At 48.6% G+C, this 19,446-nt stretch overlaps 1 protein-coding gene and 1 long non-coding RNA gene across 3 annotated transcripts; both read right to left on the reverse strand.

The window, feature by feature from the left end:
* Positions 1 to 10,765: 10,765 nt before the first annotated feature.
* LOC140680597 (uncharacterized) lies at positions 10,766 to 14,388 on the reverse strand. 2 transcript variants are annotated; one of them, XR_012051946.1, is made up of 4 exons: positions 14,118 to 14,388; positions 12,175 to 12,319; positions 11,682 to 11,745; positions 10,766 to 11,053 (listed from the first exon to the last, which is right to left on the reverse strand). It is a non-coding gene; the product is annotated as an uncharacterized lncRNA (long non-coding RNA). The 2 variants fall into 2 exon arrangements; XR_012051945.1 differs by lacking the exon at positions 14,118 to 14,388 and adding an exon at positions 13,503 to 13,738.
* Positions 14,389 to 14,926: 538 nt separating this feature from the next.
* LOC140680653 (coiled-coil domain-containing protein 180-like) lies at positions 14,927 to 19,442 on the reverse strand. The gene is made up of 8 exons (XM_072918624.1): positions 19,414 to 19,442; positions 19,199 to 19,327; positions 18,925 to 19,035; positions 17,747 to 17,842; positions 17,330 to 17,493; positions 17,039 to 17,152; positions 16,271 to 16,350; positions 14,927 to 15,032 (listed from the first exon to the last, which is right to left on the reverse strand). Exons 2-8 carry the CDS (start codon positions 19,322 to 19,324, stop codon positions 15,016 to 15,018), a joined length of 708 nt encoding a protein of 235 aa, XP_072774725.1. The 5' UTR covers positions 19,325 to 19,327; positions 19,414 to 19,442; the 3' UTR covers positions 14,927 to 15,015.
* Between the last annotated feature and the right edge of the window lie 4 nt (positions 19,443 to 19,446).

The following is a 19,446-nucleotide window of genomic DNA, read 5'->3' on the forward strand; positions in this document are numbered from 1 at the left end:
ACACATGAAATGTTTCCAGCAAACAATCTCCTCCAGTCTGTCACAGTAGGCAATGTTGGAGGTAAAACCCCAATTTTTCCCATGGGCACCTGCAGGAGAAGGACAGTTATTTTCCATAGGAAGGAAAGCACAAATCCCCAGTGTTTGGAAGGCAGATGAGAGCCTCACTAGGCCAAGGCCAGCAACACTTGTCAGGAATGGCAGATTTTGTCTGGAAGCAACCTTTGGATATAGGGAATTTTGGAGACAGAATCCAAATTTTGCCCATGGGCACCTGGAGAAGCAGTTCTTTCCCAAAAGAAGGAAAGCATGGAGCCTTCCCCAGTGTTTTGAGGACAGATGGGAGTTGACCCTGATGAAACCATTGCCAAGCAGATTTGTCCTGCCAATATTCCTACAGGAACAATCGCTGGATACAAGAAAATTTGGAGGTAAAATCCCAATACTGTCCATGGGTTTCTGGAGGAGGAGGGAAGTTATTTTCCATAGGAAGGAAAGAACGGCGCGCCAGTGTTTCAGTAGAAAGTGAGAAGAGACCCTAAACATGTCAAGGTCAGCTGGACCAGTCAGGCAGTCCACGGGAGGCCAAACCAGCCAGACATGTTCCGTGTTCCTTTGGTTCCATGGGGCCCCACAGTGTCACAATTGCTCCTTGATTACAAGAAGACATACAGTGCCACAATGGACCCTTAGATCGATGGGGTCCCACAGTGTCACAATAGCTCCTGGGTTCCATGAGGCCCTTTAGTTTCACAATGGTCCCAAAGGTTCCATGAGGCCCTGCAGTGTCTCAATGATCTCCGTGGTTCCCCAGGCCTCACAATGACAAGTGACTTCTCTGTTCCATGAGCCCTGTAGGGTCACAATGGACCTTTGGACCCTGCTGGTTTGCAGTGTCACAATGGTCTCCTTTGGCTCCACAGTGTCACAATGGATGACTGATGACACGAGGCCCTGCGATGTCACAATGGACCTTTGGTCCCATGCAGCCCTGCAGTGCCACAAAGGCCTCTTGGTTTCATGAGGCCCCACAGTGTCACAACGGTCCTCTTGGTTCTGTGGGGACCCCCAGGGTCACAGTGGTCTCACTGGTTCCATGAGGCCTCACAGTGTCACAATGATTTACTTATTCCATGGGGCCTCATAGTGTCCCAATAGTCTCCATGATCCCATGAGTCCCCTCAGGGTCACAATGGTCTCCTTGCTTCCATGGTGCCCCACAGTGTCACAATGGTCCCTTGGTCTCACAGGGCCCCACATTGTCACAATGGTCCCTTGGTCTCACAGGTCCCACAGTGTCACAATGGCCCCTTGGTCTCACAGGCCCCACAGTGTCACAATGGTCCCTTGGTCTCACAGGTCCCACAGTGTCACAATGGTCCCTTGGTCTCACAGGGCCCCACAGTGTCACAATGGCCCCTTGGTCTCACAGGGCCCCACAGTGTCACAATGGTCCCTTGGTCTCACAGGTCCCACAGTGTCACAATGGTCCCTTGGTCTCACAGGGCCCACAGTGTCACAATGGTCCCTTGGTCTCACAGGTCCCACAGTGTCACAATGGTCCCTTGGTCTCACAGGGCCCCACAGTGTCACAATGGTCCCTTGGTTCCATGGTTCCTGTGCTGGTGCATTCCCCCCTCCCCTTCTCAGGCCGCCCTGCCAGCTGAGAAACGCTCGCTGGGCCTCGGCCTTGGCCAGCAGCCCCTGGGCTCAGCTCCTCTGGAGCTCATCACAAACCCTGTCTGCTCCAGGCACTGCTGCTGCCCAACCAGCTCCTGGCTGCTTTAGGAGCAGCCCTGGGAACTGTTTGTGTTCCCTCAGTGGCACAACATCCCTGTTCTCACCCTGCCAAAGAAAGCTGCTGATGCCAAGTGCGGCCAGGGTGAAACATGGCTGGGACTGAAGCCCCTCTCTTGGGGCCCTACAAACAGCGCTCCAAAAGGAGCCCTTGGAGCTCTCCTGGGCCAGCAACTCCCTCTGAGTGGGGCCTCTCTGAGCCGGGAACTCTCCCATTTGCTGCACTCGGGGGATCCCGAACAACGAGGGAGCTTGGGCCGATCCCCCCACTCCTCCAGGCTCAACCCTTCCCCGCTGGGAAGATGCTAAAGCATTCACAGGGAGCATTTCCCTGCCCTCAGGGGAATTTGTCACAGGTGCCCTGCACTGACTCTCTGTGTCTGTGTGCACACAGGAGTGCCTGTGCTGGGGAAATGTGGCAGAAATGCTGCTCTCAGAGGGCTCTGAGTGCCTTGGGTAGCTGAGCCAGTCAGGCCTGTAAGTAAGGTTAAATCAAATGGTCTAAGTGACACTGTAGTCCCCTTGATTCCATGAGGCCCTGCCATGCTCTAATGGCACCTTGGTTCAGGGCGTTCCAAAGTGTCAGAACAGTCTCCATTGTTCCATGAGGCCCCACAAAGTCACTGTGGTCCCCTTGGTGCCACAGGGCCCCACAGTGTAACAATGGACTCTTGGCTCCATGAGGTGCCACGCTGTGTCCCAATGGCTCATGGTTCCATGAGGCCGCACAGTTTAACAATGGTCCCTTGGGTCCATGAGGCCTTGCTGTGTCACAATGGACTTGGGGTTCCATGAGCTTTCCTACTGCCATAAACAGTCTCCCTGGTTCCACAGTGTCACCATGGTCCATTTGTTCCATGAGGTTCCATAGCAGAACCTTGGCTCCATGGCCACCTTGGTTTTGTATGACCTTGCAGTGTCACAATGGACCTGTGGTTCCATGAGGCCTTGCTGTGTCACAATGGCCCCTTGGTTCCAAGAGGTTTCTCAGGGTCACAATGATCTCCTTGGATCCGTGGTATCAAAAATCACAAAGGCAAATGCATATTGCCAAGGGTTGAAACACAGCAGACAGGGAAGATGTGAAAAGTGAGTTTGTAAAGGCCTTTTAATTCACAGCTCCCACTGAGAGCTTTGGGGCTCACAGATGGACAGAGATGGTTCTGCTCACCCCTCTGTCCAAAGGGGGATAACACACGCTGCTGCAGGTGCTTGGGTTGGTCTCTGCAGGTCCAGGTGGATGCCAAACCTGCTCTTCACAGCCTTCTCCCTTGCCCTGCCCCTCTGCCAAGTGCAGTGGGCCTCAAGGACTGAAAGGAGCACAGAGAGCCAAAGGGGGACACTTGCACCTGCCTCACTGGGAGCTCCCTGGGAAGCACTTTCCTTGAGAAGCAAGCCCCTTTCCTCCAAAGGCATTTCCCCAAATGTGCGGCTTTTCTGCTCAACACCAACACACCCTTAAGAAACGCTGGCAAAGCTGAAGGACTTCATGTCCTTTCAGGACAGGCAATCCAGCTCTAGCTCCTATTCCCCCAAGTGCCTTTCCAGGTGGAGGCTCAGACGTGCATCCCCAGGCCCTCTACAAACACAAGCTGCTCACTGCCTCTTCACCTGCCTCAACTCCTGCCTGCGCCCACGGCACCAAGACCAGGCTGTTCCCAGCCAGAGCCCAGAGCCCTGCTCCCGCAGGACGCTCTTGCCAGCACCTTCCAGGCCTCTCTGCTGTGCACACAGCGCTTTTCATGCCCGTTCCCAACAGGCTCTGGAAGGCAGAGCACAGCCTGGCTGCCTCTGCCACCAGCACAGCCCAAACACAGGCGGAGGAAGAAGCAGCAGGGGCTGTTTTGCGGCCATGCCCAAGAGAGACTGGAAGGGTGCCCTCCCTCTGCTCTCACTTGCTTGGCTTTCTGACTGGATCTGAGCCTGGAGCGGCCATTCCTCACTTGTGGGGACCAGAACCACAGCCGGGATCCCAGCACTGCCTGAGAGTGCTCCGGGCACTGGCAGGGTCGCGCGTCCCAGTCTGGGGCACCGCACTGCTGCTTCCTTTGCCCTCAGGCACACCCAAAGCTCCCTGCTAAGCCTGGATGGTCGCTGGTTCTGCCCTCTCCCTCATCCTGTGCAGGGATGGAGCACTGCTGAGCTTTCAGGAAGCTATTCCTGAAAACTTCCAGCATTCCAAGCTCCTTTGCCCTCTGTGGAAGCTTGCCATGGAATCCCTCACAGCTGCCTTCAGAGCATACTCAGCTTGGCTCTTCCAAATTCCAGGGGCTCCAGGCTGCTCAGCAAGATCTGCAACTCCACAGGGTTGTGGAACTGCACCTTCAGCACAGGCACCTCTCCAGCCTGATCTGCCCTCGTTCTGTGTGTGTGTGCACAGAACACGGCGTGGAAGAGAACAGCAGCAGGGGCCTGTGTGTCCCAGGGCCCGGGATTTGCGCCGCTTCAGCTCCACAGAGATGCAGGTAAGGGGGAGAAATCAAACTGTTTATTAATAGAAGGGAAAGGGAAGGGATGAGATGGGGGCCAAAAAAAGGGAATGGGCAACGTTTGAGGGCTGGAGGGAGGGAGCTGTCAACAGGGAGGGGGAAGGCAGCAGCTATGGGAGCTTGCAGCAGGCACAGCTGTGGCCAGCATCAGGTGTGCCTGGAGCTCCAGTGACACTGAGTCTTGGTGCTCTCTTCACTGTCTCCTGGTACTCTGCTTGGGACCCTGGTTCTCTGAATCCAGCAGATGACCTTAGTTCTGCACATCTTTCTCCAAAAACTGCCTGAATTTCCAGGTTAGTGGAGGATGGGCTGTCATCTTCGCTCATGGCTTGAAGGGCTGGAAGACAGATAAAAAACGAGAGTGAGAGACCAGGAGCTGTGTGACATCACAGAGATCTGTGTAACTTTACAGGGGCTGTGTGACATCACGGGTCCTGAGTGACATCACAGAGAGCTTTGTGACATCACAGATCCTGTGTGACATCACAGAAACATCCATGTGACATCACAGAGTGGTGTGTGAGATCACAGGGGCTATGTGACATCACAGAGATGTCCGTGTGACATCACAGAGGGCTGTGTGACATCACAGAAGTCTCATTGTGATATCACAGAGACGTCAGTGTGACATCACAGAGAGCTCTGTGAAATCACAAAAAGCTGTGTGACCTCATAGGGTCAGTGTGACATCACAGTAATGTCTGAATGACATCACAGAGATGTCAGTGTGACACCACAAAAAGCTGTGTGACCTCACAGGCTCAGTATGACTTCACAGAGATGTCGGTGTGACATCACAGAGAGCTGTGTGACATCACAGAGGTGTCAGTGTGACATCACAGAGAGCTGTGTTACATCACAGAGATGTCCGTGTGACATCACAGAGGGCTGTATGATCTTGCACCTTCTGGAAGATGGAGTATCGCCCACTCTGTATTGCCCGGAGCACATGCAATGTTTGAAGTGGCAGCTCTGACATGGCACTACTGACATCCTCTGTCAGGCATTCAAGGGCTGCAAGAGAGAGGAACAGAGCCACGGTCAGATCCCGACTCTGCGGGGAGCCGAGGGGAGCCCCCCCTGCCAGGGCCATCCCAGCCGGCTCTTGCCATGGCCGGGAGGGATCAGGGACCAAGGGGATCAGCCCGAAGCTGCTAGCCACGCATCCCCCACGTGTCCCTGAAATCTCTGTGTGCTCTACCTAGGAGAGCAGAGCTCTCCGCAGCTGGGGCAGGGCTTGCAGCTCGCCCCGGCAGCCCCCGCTGGCAGCCCGCTGCCCTGTCTCACCATTGCAGATCAGCTGGAGCTTTTCCTGCTGTCCCCTCAAGCTCCTCCCGGCCGTTCCTGGGAACACAGAGCCTGTCAGGCCCAGCGGCACAGCTCCCTGCCAGCGGCGCTGCCAGCCCTGTGCCCACACGGCCTCCTGGCCCGGCTCGTGGCTCACCCATGAACCTGACGGCGCCTCTCGCAGGGGCTCCTGTGGGCTCTGCAGGTAGGGCAGGGCCCGGCGCAGGTGCTCGGCCACGCTGCTGCTGTCCTCTGCCAGCTGCAGAGAGCGGCAGGAGGGAAGGGTTGGCCCCGCAGCCCCGCCGGGCCGGGGCTCCATGGGCACCCGGCTCGGGCCGCAGGAGCCTGGAGCAGAGCCCGCGCGGCCTCGGGCTGCAGCAGCGGGCAGGGGCACAGCTGCCAGCCCGCACACCGAGCACCGCGCTCAGGGGGCTTCTCCAGGCTGGGGCTGCGGCTTCCCGGCCCTCCTTACCAGGCACTCGGTGAACTTCCACAGCTTCTGGTTCTTCACCAGCTTTTCAAGATCCCTCCTCTTCAGGAACTCGGCCGCACAAAGCAGCGTTTCCTGAGAAGCCTGGAGAGCAGCAAAGACGCGGAGATGGCCCCACAGCCCAGGGCGCAGGACCCGTCCCTGTGCCAAGGCCTGGAGGAGGCTGCAGCCTGCGAGGTGCCAGGGCAGGAGGCAGCCCAGCCCCTGCCAGGGGAACAGCAGCAGCTGCCGAGTCCTCACCTCTGCCACTCGCTGGTTCTCATCATGGCAGTGGAAGGAGAGTGGCAGCAGGCTCTGGTGCACGTGTGCCTTCAGAGCCTCTTTTTCTTTTTCCTGTGGAAAAGTCATCCATGTTCAGAAGAGCAGTATGGAGAGCAGCTGCACTTGGCTATTGTCCTGTATGAAGGGAAGAAAAAGAGATCTCAGCATTGGCTGCACGGGGCTCAGCTTGGTGCAGGCCTGCAAATCCACAGGGCACAAAGTGTCTGGGCAGCAGCCAGTGGCCGTGGCTGGGGGCAGTGAGCCTTACGTGGTCAAGGAGTGGCAGGAGCGCCTCAACCAGCTGCAGTGTGATGGGGCTGGGTGTCAGCATGTCCTTGTCCAAGATGATAAAGTTGAGGAGCGGGACTGTCATGCTAACTATCTCTCCATCCGCATCCCACAGGAGCTCCACAAGACTTTCAGTCAGGCTCCACATTTTTTCTCTCTGTGAGGAACACAATTTTGTGAAATGCCATCCTGCTGCTGCAGGGCCTAGAGGCCAAAGGGCTGTTCCAAAGCACTTGGGCAGCTGAAGCAGGAGGCAGGAGAGCTGGGAGCAGCTGGCCCAGCGCCCAAAGCCCAGCCAAGCCCAAGCGACTGCATTCCTGAGTGCAGCCTCTGCCCTTGCCCCCTTCTCACCATCGAGGGATCGTTGATGAGCTCGAGAAGGGCCCTGAGCACCAGGTGACCCCTCTCCTTGCACTCGCTCCTCAGGTGCCTTGACAAGATTTGCAGGACTCTGTCAGCACCGCGTTCACTCAATTCCAGGCACTCGAGGCCCTGAAAGGCACAGGGCAGTGACAGGGGAGCAGCTGGCAGGAGCCCAGAACCGCACAGGGCCGGGCCCAGGCAGCAGCACAGGGTGCGGGCTCCGTCCCAGGCACTGCGGCCAAGAGAGGGCAGAGAGCCGGGAGGCAGCTGAGCGAGGCAGCGCTGGCCTTCAGGCTCACCTCCACAAGGAATGCCAGGGAGGGCAGCTCCCAGCGTGGCTCCTGTGTGCTGAGCAGCCGGAGCAGGTAGCGAGCGATCCGAGAGCACAAGGGGATGGAGACACAGGACATCTCCCTGGCAGGAGACAAAGTAACCAAGGCTGTGGGCCAGGGGAACAAACCTCTCCCAGGACTGACTCACAGAGGTCTGGTCTTTCCCCAGCATCCTGCAAGGGCCCCTGGGCTATTTGGGAGGCGGCTCCTTGTGGACACCCTCCTCTCCCAGCCTTTTTCAGTCTGTTTGGCTGTCCCTCGGTGACAAGGCCCTCTGGCCCATGACCACGGGGACTGTGTGGGGCACCCCAGGCACAGAGCACAAATGTCAGAGGCAGCAGTGTGACGGGGGTCTCACCTGGCCAGCAGACCCACAGCACAGTGGTGGGTGTCAGCACAGAGCAGCGTGTCCCAGCCACACTTGCGTTCCATTGCCACCACCACATCCTCGTGCTGCATTTGGCAGAGCAGGGACTTCAGGGTCTGCTCTGCAAAGCTGTGTGCAGAGCAAAGCCCGGGTCACACTGGGAGCACTGGTTGCTGCCCAGGGATTTGGCAAGGACAGGAGGACTGGCATGGAGCATCTGTTGGGACTGGTGGTAAGGCCGTATTGCTGCTGACATCCCTTCCAGAAGGTATCGACCTCCTCTGGCATATCCAGAGTGCTGAAGAACACTTGGAAGAGCAGATGGACAAACAGGCGGGGGAAATACACGGTCACCATCTGTGGGACACAGGGCAGCTGGAGGATCTTCCACATCACCACAGTTGCCTGCAAAGGACAAAGCCCCTCGAGACAGCGCTCAGTGCCGAGGTGTCCGTGTGGCAGGGCCCAAGCACGGGAGGGAGAGGCCCGGAGAGACGCAGGGGGAGCACCGGGCCTGGTGGCCCTGAAGCTGCCCCGAGGCCAGGTTTCAGCCCAGCGCCTGAGGCAGGGAGACGGTGTGGGGGAGGGAGGATGGAGAGCTGCTGGAGGGGTGGCCTTGGGGCCAGCAAAGGCAGAAACTCACAGCCAGGGCAAGGACAGCCGTGTGGTCCCCATCGGAGGTGCACATGCTGTGCTCTGGCCAGCTCCCCAGCACCTCGAGGAGTACGAGCATGGCCGGCTCTGCAGTCCTGGGCGAGCACATGATGCTCTTCCACATGGCCAAAGCAGCTCTGTAGGGTCAGAGCTCTGTCTCAGAGGGGTCTGGGACAAAGCAGCATGGCCTGGGTGGCAGCGGGGAGCTGAGCTGCTCTGCCAGCCCTGCCTCTGCCCACTGCCCCTCACTGGCAGCACGCAGGCAGCCCAGCCCTGTGGGGACTGGCCCCTGAGGGGCAGGGGGGAAGCATGGCAGCACGCTGGGGCGCTGGCAGGGGCCAGGGCTGGCAAAGGGAGCAGCCAGAGGGCCCTGGAATTCTCTGTTTGTCAGACACCTGGGACAGGCTGTACAGGGTGAAGGGCTGCTGAGCCTTGTGGACACGTGGGCCCCGTACCTGTCACACACTGGGGCCACACCCAGGAGAGCCATCACCACGTCAGAGGGCTGTGCCTCTGTCAGATCCAGAAGGGGCCTGTACAGATTGTACTCAGGAAACTCTTTGGCCATGAGGATGTACCTCACCATGGCAGGCAGCTGGAGAAGGCAGGGGAGACTTGGAAAGCTGCCAGAGGAAGGAATGTGCCCAGCTGCCCCAGAGAAGTGCTTCCCTTGCCACCACACTGCCATGGCCTCAAAGGCTTCCAGGGAACAGCAGGCGTGGCTTGGGAGGCCACGCAACTGCTGGAGGAGAAAAGCCAGGCCACAGGCTGCTCACTTGCTTTAGGCTGGAAGGACCCTCCTCCACAAGCATATCCAGCAGGGCAGCACTGGCCTTGGTTTTGAAGATGGGAGAGTACGCTCTGACCACAGCGCCCATGACACTGCTCTCTTCCTCCCAAATCCTCTTCGTGAATTTGCAAACCATCTGTAGCAGAAGGGCAAGAAGCCCGGGATGTTGCATGGAGTGCTCTGAGCACAGTGCTGGGCTGAGCAGTGCCAGCAGGCCCAGCCCAGGTGGGGATGGCTGCAGGTACCTGCGCTGTTCTGCGGAAGCGGCCACGGGTGCGTTCCTGCTCTCGTGTGCGCTGCACGGCTGCACCTGGCAAAGAGCGAGCGCAGCCCGAGCTGAGGGGCTGCGGGAGAGGCCGGAGAACACAGCCCAGCCCTGCGCTGCCCAGGCAGGGACAGCCCCGCGCCGCCCCAGGGCATGGAGCACGGCTGTGGGGTGTCTGCCCGGCCCCTATTCCATCCTGTCCATGGGCATGGCCCCAGGGGATGGGATGGGATGGGATGGGATGGGATGGGATGGGATGGGATGGGATGGGATGGGATGGGATGGGATGGGATGGGATGGGATGGGATGGGATGGGATGGGATGGGATGGGATGGGATGGGATGGGATGGGATGGGATGGGATGGGATGGGATGGGATGGGATGGGATGGGATGGGATGGGATGGGATGGGATGGGATGGGATGGGATGGGATGGGATGGGATGGGATGGGATGGGATGGGATGGGATGGGATGGCATGGGATGGGATGGGATGGCATGGGATGGCATGGGATGGCATGGGATGGCATGGGATGGCATGGGATGGCATGGGATGGGATGGCATGGGATGGCATGGGATGGCATGGCATGGGATGGCATGGCATGGGATGGCATGGGATGGCATGGGATGGCATGGGATGGGATTGCATGGGATGGGATGGGATGGGATGGGATGGGATGGGATGGGATGGGATGCGATGGGATGGGATGCGATGGGATGGGATGGGATGCGATGGGATGCGATGGGATGCGATGGGATGCGATGGGATGCGATGGGATGCGATGGGATGGGATGGGATGGGATGGGATGGGATGCGATGGGATGGGATGGGATGCGATGGGATGGGATGGGATGGGATGCGATGCGACGCGATGGGACGCGATGGGACGCGATGGTACCAGCATAGAATCAACAGTGCACCAGCTAGTGTAGGAATCCTGAGGATATTTAGAATAATGTTCTCATTCTCAATTTGGACATTTAGAATAATGTTCTCATTCTCAATTTGGACATTTACACAGTGCTGGCAATATTTATATTTTATACATTTATATTTTTATATATTTATATGCCAGCAAGACATAGGCAGAGTTGACAATGTTTTAAAAGGTTTTTGTTATGGCAACAAATTAATGGAAACTGAAAAATTAATACTTAGGTACAAGTACTTACCTTAAAACCACAGGCTGAGAACACTGTGATGAAAGACAGATGAAAAAAAAAATTATGCAAAGAGTTTCTTTAAGGGTAAAAGATTGAAAAGAATGGTTGTGAACTGTTTTATACACTCCATTTTCCCATAAAAGGATCTGTGTGCTTTGTAAGCAAACTAAGAAAAAAATTACTTTCTACTCATTCTCAGCAAAAAGACTTCCTATTTCTCCTTAATTTGGACAAGACTGCCTTCACCTTCAAATTTATTCTCTTGCTCACTTACCTGTGTAATGCTTAGTCCCTGTTCTGCATGCTCATTTTCTTCACTTTTATGAGGCATACTCTCCTCATCTTCTTCTTCCTCTGTTTCTTCAATTTCCTGTGCCAAGATCACCTGTTTCTCTGTTAGCTTTTTTTCTCCAGCTGATTTTTGACAACTGTCCCCATCTTCTGGCACCAGCTGACAGAGGTGATTGTCCTGCTCTGCTCTGGGCTGGGATGTCCTTGCCTCGAGCCCTGGGGGTAATTTTGATTGCCACAATGTCAGAAAGACCTAAAGCTATTAGAGAAATGTCCAAAGGAGGGACACAGAGATAGTGAAGGGTCAGGAGGGGAAACCATACAAGAAGTGGCTGAAGGCATTTGGTTCTGCTGTAGGAGACTGAGGTCACACCTCACTGCGGCTGCAGCTCCTCTCAGGGGCAGTGAAGGGGCAGCTCTGATCTCTGTGACAGGGACAGGACTCAGGGAATGGCTGGAGCTGTGCCAGGGGAGGATTAGTCTGGAGATTAGGAAAAGGTTCTTTCCTCAGAGGGTGGTCAGGTACTGCCCAGGCTCCCCAGGGAATGGGCACAGCCCCAAAGCTGCCAGAGTTCCAGGAGAGTTTGGACAATGCTCTCAGGGATACACAGGGTGAGATTGTTGGGGTGTCTGGGCAGGGCCAAGAGTTGGACTTTCACAATCCCTATTGGTCCCTTCCAACTCAGGATACTCTGATTTTCCTCTCTTTGCACGATGCTCTCAGCTTGCTGCTCCACCATATGTTCACCTTCTGAAGCCTCGACTACTTATTTACAGTTAAAGCAGAGTTCTTCTGGTTACAATCCAAAGAAATACAGATTGAAAAACAACCAAGCAGAAATACCTGTTTGGACTGTTGAGGTATTATTTTGATCTTGAACTGTGGAGTCTATTGTGTCTTGCAAGTTCTAAAAGCAAAACAACAACAAAAAACATCCACCACAGCATTTTAAAATATAGATTTGCTTTCTTCTAAAAAATCCATATCCCTTCTCAAATATATCTATTTCAGTAAGATAGGCTAGTCTTGAAAAGATCACTCACTATCTAAAGAACCTGTAACACTCAAATCAATTACTGAAAATCTGTTACCTTGTAGTTTTCTGTTCAAAAGCCAAGTGAATTTGCTAAAATTCTGTTTGTAACAAGGACAGAGTTAAAAGTGCGGGACTGAGAAATGTTTTGGTTTCCCTCTGCTCTCTCTACCAAAAGCACTTTATTCAATGGCTGAAACGGTACTTTATGTAATCTGAATTTCAAAGGTAATGTAAATTTTCTCTAAAGTGAAAAAGTAATACACCAGTAAGGTTTTAAACCAGAAGAAATTTTCTTTTTACCTGTTTGAAGATTTCCTTCACATTAAAATGCTGGCTGATGGATATACTATAAGAAATCAACTCCCACAAAATAGCTTTTGGATAAGCCATTACTTCATTCATTACAATCTGCTTGAATGTCTCATTCCTGTCAAATTGAAGATCACTGTTTAAGAGATTAAAATATTAGAAATAAAATTAAGTGTGACTACAGTGCCCTTAAATCTAATTTTTTTGATAAATCTCATAAAACCTTTAGGCTAAACATTGTCATTGATCTGTTTATACTGAATACAATCACATCCTGGCTTGTTAGAGATTAGTTCATTACAAATAAATAAATGCACAAAAGTTAAGAAATATTTCCAATAAAGCCTTTTACATCCTTCCTTTTGGATGGGGAACTGTTCAAACTCTGCTTACGTAAGAGAGGTCAAATTACTGTCTTTCTTGGTAGTTCTACACTGTGCTCAGCTGTGACTGAGCCTTTCTGGTTTATTTTCATTTTACTTGAAAATAAAAACTAATGGTTCAAGCTGAGTCTAGATTCAAGAAAAATCAGTGTTTACACTTGTTTTCATTTACATTTGCTTTGTCTTCTAAACAAAGATAACTATGGGGAATTTAGGTATGTATTCAGATAGGTTACATTGTATTTTCACTTGGTCTGTTACCTCCGGCTTTTTAAAAATTGTACGAATGATTATTAAGAGTATCAAACCACCACAATCCCACTATAAGGCATGTAAGACTGCCCCTCATGTCCATATTGCTCTTCTAATGTGCCTCTGATCTAACAGGCAGAAAAGACCCCTGGGTGTGAGAACAGAGCTGCTTCCTCTCGGGTTTCACACCTGCTGCTAAAATGTTTAGCAAAAAGAGCAGTATTGTACCAATTTTTATAGGGTTTTTAAGGTTGCAAATGCCTAATCATGAGAAGGATAACAGAGAGCTTACCAAAATTAAATACTTTGGCTACTTAAAGATCTTAGTCCCTGCAACTTTGAATGAGATCAAGTCTGTGAGTGCAGACGTGATGGTGCAGACCAACTTTTGATTCCTGTGATTCAAGAATCTGAACTACTTTTACCTTCTGAATAAGGCATGGATGTGATGGTATGCACAGGAATACTGATGTGGTATGGTTTTTGAATTATAGCAGTCTTTCTTCATCCCATTCCTAAACTGTGGGTATTATTTGCCTTAACCTTGTTCAATATGTGCATTATTTTATATTCTTACATCAAGTGAAACACTCTTTTTTCCATACCTTCACACAACAGCATAAACAAGGCCTAAGTAGTACAACCAATGTTAAAATATGCTTTACTTTTATACAAAATTCATACCTAGCTCTAATTTGATCTAGAGAAGAAAGGGCATTCTCCAAATATTCCTTCAGCTCTTCTTCACAGCTTGCCATTTTCATTTTTTCCAAAATTGTATCCAGATCATCTTTCATCACACAAGGCCACATTAAAAAGCTAATAAAAACAGTTTAGTATATACTAAAATCTCCATAACTATTTAGGATTCAAGTAATTTGATTATGAATGTATATTCCACACCAAGACCTTAGCAAAACTTATCACCTGTGAAGATCTCCCTTGATAATGAACAGCTCTGACACAGCCACCCCAAGCTGGCTGTTGTAGCTATGAGAATTTGGCATCCAACCGGACTCCATACCTGCACAAGATCTCATAATAGCAACTTACAGCCACTTTGTACAGAAAGCAGCAGTGATCTTTATCACTTTTGCCATATCAAGAATAAGACAGGACTGTCCATTCAGTGTGAATCAAGCCTTTAGCAAAAATGCACTTGACGGAATGAAACTTAAAAGTAGAAATTCCAATATAAAAGTCAGATATTTCTAGCAGCTGTTTTGAATTCCAGAGGGTTCTTTGTATTAAGAAGACTTTTCTTTACATTATGCCACATCATTGTTTTTATGTTTATACCTGTATTATGTCATCCTGTTCCAATCTGTATTTATCTACTTTTTCCTCAAGTACATCTTCCTGCTGTGACAGTTTGAGTAGATGGACATCCCACAGACCCATGGCCTCCTGAACACAGCTGTACAAGCCTCGACAATGCTGCTCATGCCATTTAGCCATCTCCTTAAAATCACTATAAAGAAAAACATTCCAGTGAACAACTCATTTTTAAACTGCTGGAAGGTGAAAGGAATGAATAAGAGGATATGTAACATGGGAAAAGGCTGCATGGAACTATACAAATGGTGTTCGATATTGTGTCTTCTATATGGTGACTAAAACAAAATCCAAGTAAACTGGGTAAGAATGTGGATTTTTATTCTACAAGCTGAGAGTATCAAAACTTCTGTTTATTCTGACATGGCAAAGCACTGAATCATATTCTACAATTTATCTCTTTAGGAACAACTGCGTGGTCATTTTTATGTATAGAATCACAACATTTGGGAGATCATTTAAATCTATTCCTCTGCCTTCAGACAGACTGGGCCATACGTCATTCATACCTAGCATATGTATTTCAGATATAAATGATAATAAAAATGCAATATATTACAAACAATAAACACAGTAATTATGAACTCTTTCATGTGAAACTCTTCCACACCAAACCTTGTTTCTTTGTAGTGTTTAGTCACACTATGGAGCTCTTTCTAATGTGACACCAATAGCCTACAATGTAGAAGGCATTGCAGATAGGAGCACAGAAATAACAGACTAATGCCAAGAAGATAAAAGCAAATGTAATTAACATACATCCATATGCTCCAGTTCTTCTTCAAACCTGTGTTTTAGTTTCTCAGTCATCTGAAGCATGTTGGAATGTACAATTTCAACATCTTCTACTGTGCAAATGTTCTTATCCAACAGGGTCATCTAAATGAAAAGAATAGCAACTTATTGACATGCATGACTTTCAGAAAGCATGACTAAACTTAGTGTTTCTTCTCTTGTGATGGACAGAGAAAGACTCAGCCTCCTATATCCCACATTTGTTTACTAAACACTACAATTCAACTGGATACAGAAGGAGAAACTGAGACAGAGAGCAAGAGAGATTTGCCAAGATAGATTTAGCACAAAGGCTGAAGGTCCTTACATTCTCCACATAAACACAGGACAGAACCCCCTTCATTACTGGCATTTGTTACAGCTTTTACACATTTCAAGTACAAATGCCAAACACTACTGTGAAACTAAATGGATGGTTACTTTTTGAACTAAGACAGAGGTTAAAAACTAATTTCACTTGTTATCTCAGTGTTTGGTGGATCCTCAAACACATTTTACTGTAATGGCACACTGTACCACGGCTACCACACCCAAAACTGGGACACTCACCTTGCAGGTCTGAACTTTTTCCTGACATTTGCCCTGCACCAGCTCATACTGGACACGCAATTTCTCCACAAACTCTGCACTATGGGTGTCTGAATGGTATGGAACAGACCACAGTCAACATTCTGTATTTCACAGTGCAGTGTGAAAAGGAAACATGACAAGAGGCCATGTGCTGAATCTCAGCAGAGGGAACAGATCCCAGCAGTGTCACACATCTGTGTGACACTAACAACCAATCAAATAAGATGCTTTAATACACAGCCGTTTATAATCATGCTTAGAAGTAGCAAGTTATTTACAATTGCTACCAGCTTCTTTGCTACCATACGGGCTACAAACATCACAACAAGACGTGCTCTGGAGCAAGAGAAGGCAGGCACACAGAGGGAAGGCACCCTACAGGACATAGAGAAAGGAAGTACCTCCAGTACTTCTTCCCCTCTTCTTCTCCAAGAGTTAAAAAGGAGTATATTTTTGTATGATTGAAAACTGCTCCATGTCAAAATTAAACTTTTATTTCCCCAGATTAATTCTAACCAAGCCAGTTCCTGCTAGATGTGACCATGTACAAGTGTTTGTACCAGCCAAAGGAAAGTGATGTCACAGGCAGCTTCTTTGGGTCTTACTGCCAGCTCAAAGCAACTGAGAAGGCGGGATGGAACAAAGAATAGAGCAAACATGCACTTTCAAAGCAACTGTATGCCTCATCATTGCCCAGGAAAAAAGAAAGTATTGCTTGAATTCCAGACTGTTTGTATGATTTCCCAACTTACCTATACTTGTGTTTAAATTCTCCAGAGTTCTGTACCATTCATTTAAGTCAGATTTTGTATGTGTTGGAGGCAGCAAGGCACTATCAAAGTAGTAAACAAGAGTCAGGTATTCTAAAATACAAACCAGTCACGTGTATATAAAACTATTAAAAAATACAAAATTATGAATCAGAGCATCCATGCTACTGTGCTTTATTTTATTTACAGCCATCTTGCAATGAAAATCAACCAAAGAGACTGTTGTTGTTCAAGGCCAACTGTTTACTACCCAACAAGGAACTGTTATCTACCTTGCTCCCAACATCCACTGTAAAAAAACTCCCTGTAAATACAGTAATGCATTGCACCCAAAAATGCTTTTTGTATTCAGGATGGATATTCAAACACAGCAGTGTCAGATTTCTATCCATATTCCTCTCTGAATTTATTACACAAATTAAACCCCTTGGAGAAAAAACCACCAACTTCTAGTTCTCCACCCATCTTTGTCTGCCCATTTCTACCAGTTTCAAATGTCAGTAATATTTACTTTTGCATTCCTGCATTTTTAGCCCACAATCACCACTTCTTTAGTGTAGCTGGTGCAGTGAAAATCAAAAATGCTTTTCCATTAAAAAGAGCTGTAGAAAAATAGGGTTTGACCCTGTCTTACTGCTGAATTTAACAATCACACACTGACAGAAAGCAAAGTGCATTTTGTAGCCAAGCTCCTCACATTAACTCCAGCAAGAACTGTTTTCCTTTATACTATATCCTCTTCTGCCATACCCAATATGCTGCGAAACCCTCAGTCTCTGTTCACCAAGTACAATTTGCTCCTTAATCATATTTTCCATTTCTTCAGCTGGGGGATTCTGTACTTCTTCACTTGCCATAAATACTCTGCAGGATGGAAAAACAGATATGTATAATGGAAACATGATATCAAACATGGTATCATACATGATACATATAAAGAAGAAATAACTTTTTTTAACTTGTGGTTTTATGGAAACCTCAAGTGAACACTAGTCACTTTGTGTTATTCATTGTCCAAAATAAGATTGCAAAACTTCCGACCTGAAGCTCTGAATAACACAGTTCTTTTGGATGAGCTTCCAGTCCTTGACTCTCTCTTGCCACTTCAGTTGATGCAATTTTTCTTTCTCAAGCTCCGATTCCATTAGATTAAAGAGCAGCTTGGCAGTTGCCCTCTCATTACCCAGCAATGCTCTGTTTATATTCTGCATATTAAAAAAAAAAAAACCAAAACAAAACTAGGAGTAGAAGCAGCATACAACATGCAAAAAACGAACAAAAATATATCTTCTACAGAAAATGAGGTGAAAAAAGAATACAAATTATTACAAATACCCTGCAAAGTAGAAATCTCTCTATATTTCAGTGATTGATAGGCAGAAAAAATTAATTTCAGCTAGGAAAAAAGACATTCTAGGAATATTCAGACTGCTATCCTGTTCCAGGTAAAACATTTACCATTGCCTTATTGTTTATGAGCTTGTGAACATCAGCTGCCAAGAAGAAGGAAATTTCCTCCAGTTTCACTGTATACTTGGTCAGTACCTCTGTTATCTGTGCAATGAAAGAATAAAGAAAAGAAACAACAAAACGTTAACTCAAATATCACTATCCCAAAATAAAAAACTACACGAACAAGAGAATTTTTTCCATTAAAATTAATTCCATTCGATTCATTAATTATGCATTAATTAAAACTATTAAAGTGAATTAAAATTAACTGGATGACACACAGATTGAGAAGTAAATTTTAAAATATTAATCTTAGTTACTTTAAAGACTAACTTTTTCAGTAATTCATAAAAACAGTAACTAAAACATTCTACTTTGCTACTACTCAGCTGATTGCTCTTTAATACCTGTGATAATTGAGTGCTCTGCAGACTGGCCATAATATGAATTTAAAAATCAAACAAATTCTTTTCAAATATCTGAAGGGAATCCACCAGTGCCTGTTTTGAGTGAACACAAAATTAAAGCAAATGTGTTCATCTCTGGCATTTATCGTAACTAATCCAACAGAAAGGTTACTGGTGGTACTCTTGGACCTATTCATTGTACCTGAATTACAAAAAGAGAAGCAACTGGCACTGGTAGAACAAACAGCTCTTCTTTGCCTACAAGGACAGTGCAGCAAGCTCTTCCACAGTCTATTTTTTTAATCCAAACATTTCCTATGATGTCCAATGACTTTTACAGGTTAGGCTGAAGACTACAAAACTGCAACATGTCTGCTAGCGACATCCAGCCAACCCAAACTAAAATCAAGCTAGGTCATGTCTAAGCTCCTTCTCAACTGCAGAATGCTTATGTCCCCCCCAAAAATAACAGACCAAATCAAAGTTTGACCTACACAACCCTCCAGGGAAATAAAAGCAGCTTGTATATTCCTTGCACCTTTAGCATAAGTAATTGTGAAAGAAACACCTTCAAACTAGGAAAAAAGTGGCTTCTCCTGATTATGTGGGTATCAAATGAATAGTTTATTGGGGAAAAGAAAGCAATCACCACACAACAGAACTACAGGCAGACGTCTGACTCCTTTGGAAACAAGCTACTCTTTGCTCTGCACCCAGCATTGTATCAGCAAATACCAATCTTATGCTTAAGTAACAGTTATTAAGACTGCAGCTCACTTTCATGGCTCGACTCCTTTCAGTCTCCTTTAGGGATGCATCCATTGCCCTGATACACTTCCTTCTGTTTGAGGACTCCTCGTGTATCATATTCCAGAGTTCTTCCAAACCCTGCAATAAAAATGTACTTTCAATTTCACTGAAAAGTGAAAACACATAAAAGAAAATTTAAAAAGTAAAAACCCAATAATTTTGGACTCCAGCAAGCCATAAGAAGATGCTACGCAGAGCAGATACAAGTAACTGCAGTTGAGCCAATGCTGAGTTGCCTTACTTCAAATGAGAAGGCTTCCAAAGCCATGTCAGATGCAACCTTTTCAAACAGAAGTTTACTCTTTTCATCTGATTTCATCACTTGAAGCTGAAGGAATTCTTGAAGATTCAAAACAGAGGCTGCCATCTCCTGTAACAGTAGGTCAGTGTGATCATTTGAATCTTGGGCCCTGACCTTAGAAGAGCTCCAGACTGGATAAAAAACTCCTGCCTTACCCTGCCAATGCAGCCCAGCTCCCGCTGCATTCC

Source organism: Taeniopygia guttata, chromosome 25 (genome assembly GCF_048771995.1).
Source record: "Taeniopygia guttata chromosome 25, bTaeGut7.mat, whole genome shotgun sequence".
In the NCBI taxonomy this organism is placed as follows: Eukaryota; Metazoa; Chordata; class Aves; order Passeriformes; family Estrildidae; genus Taeniopygia; species Taeniopygia guttata.

What these genes read in the sequence shown, in the direction of transcription:
- LOC140680653 (XM_072918624.1), bottom strand. Translation starts at nt 19,324, where the DNA reads ATGGCAGCCTCTGTTTTGAATCTTCAAGAATTCCTTCAGCTTCAAGTG. An exon ending in TGGAAGCCTTCTCATTTGAA is followed by an intron (nt 19,036 to 19,198) that starts GTAAGGCAACTC and finishes TTTTTATTGCAG; the next exon opens with GGTTTGGAAGAACTCTGGAA. An exon ending in TCATAAACAATAAGGCAATG is followed by an intron (nt 17,494 to 17,746) that starts GTAAATGTTTTA and finishes TTTAATATGCAG; the next exon opens with AATATAAACAGAGCATTGCT.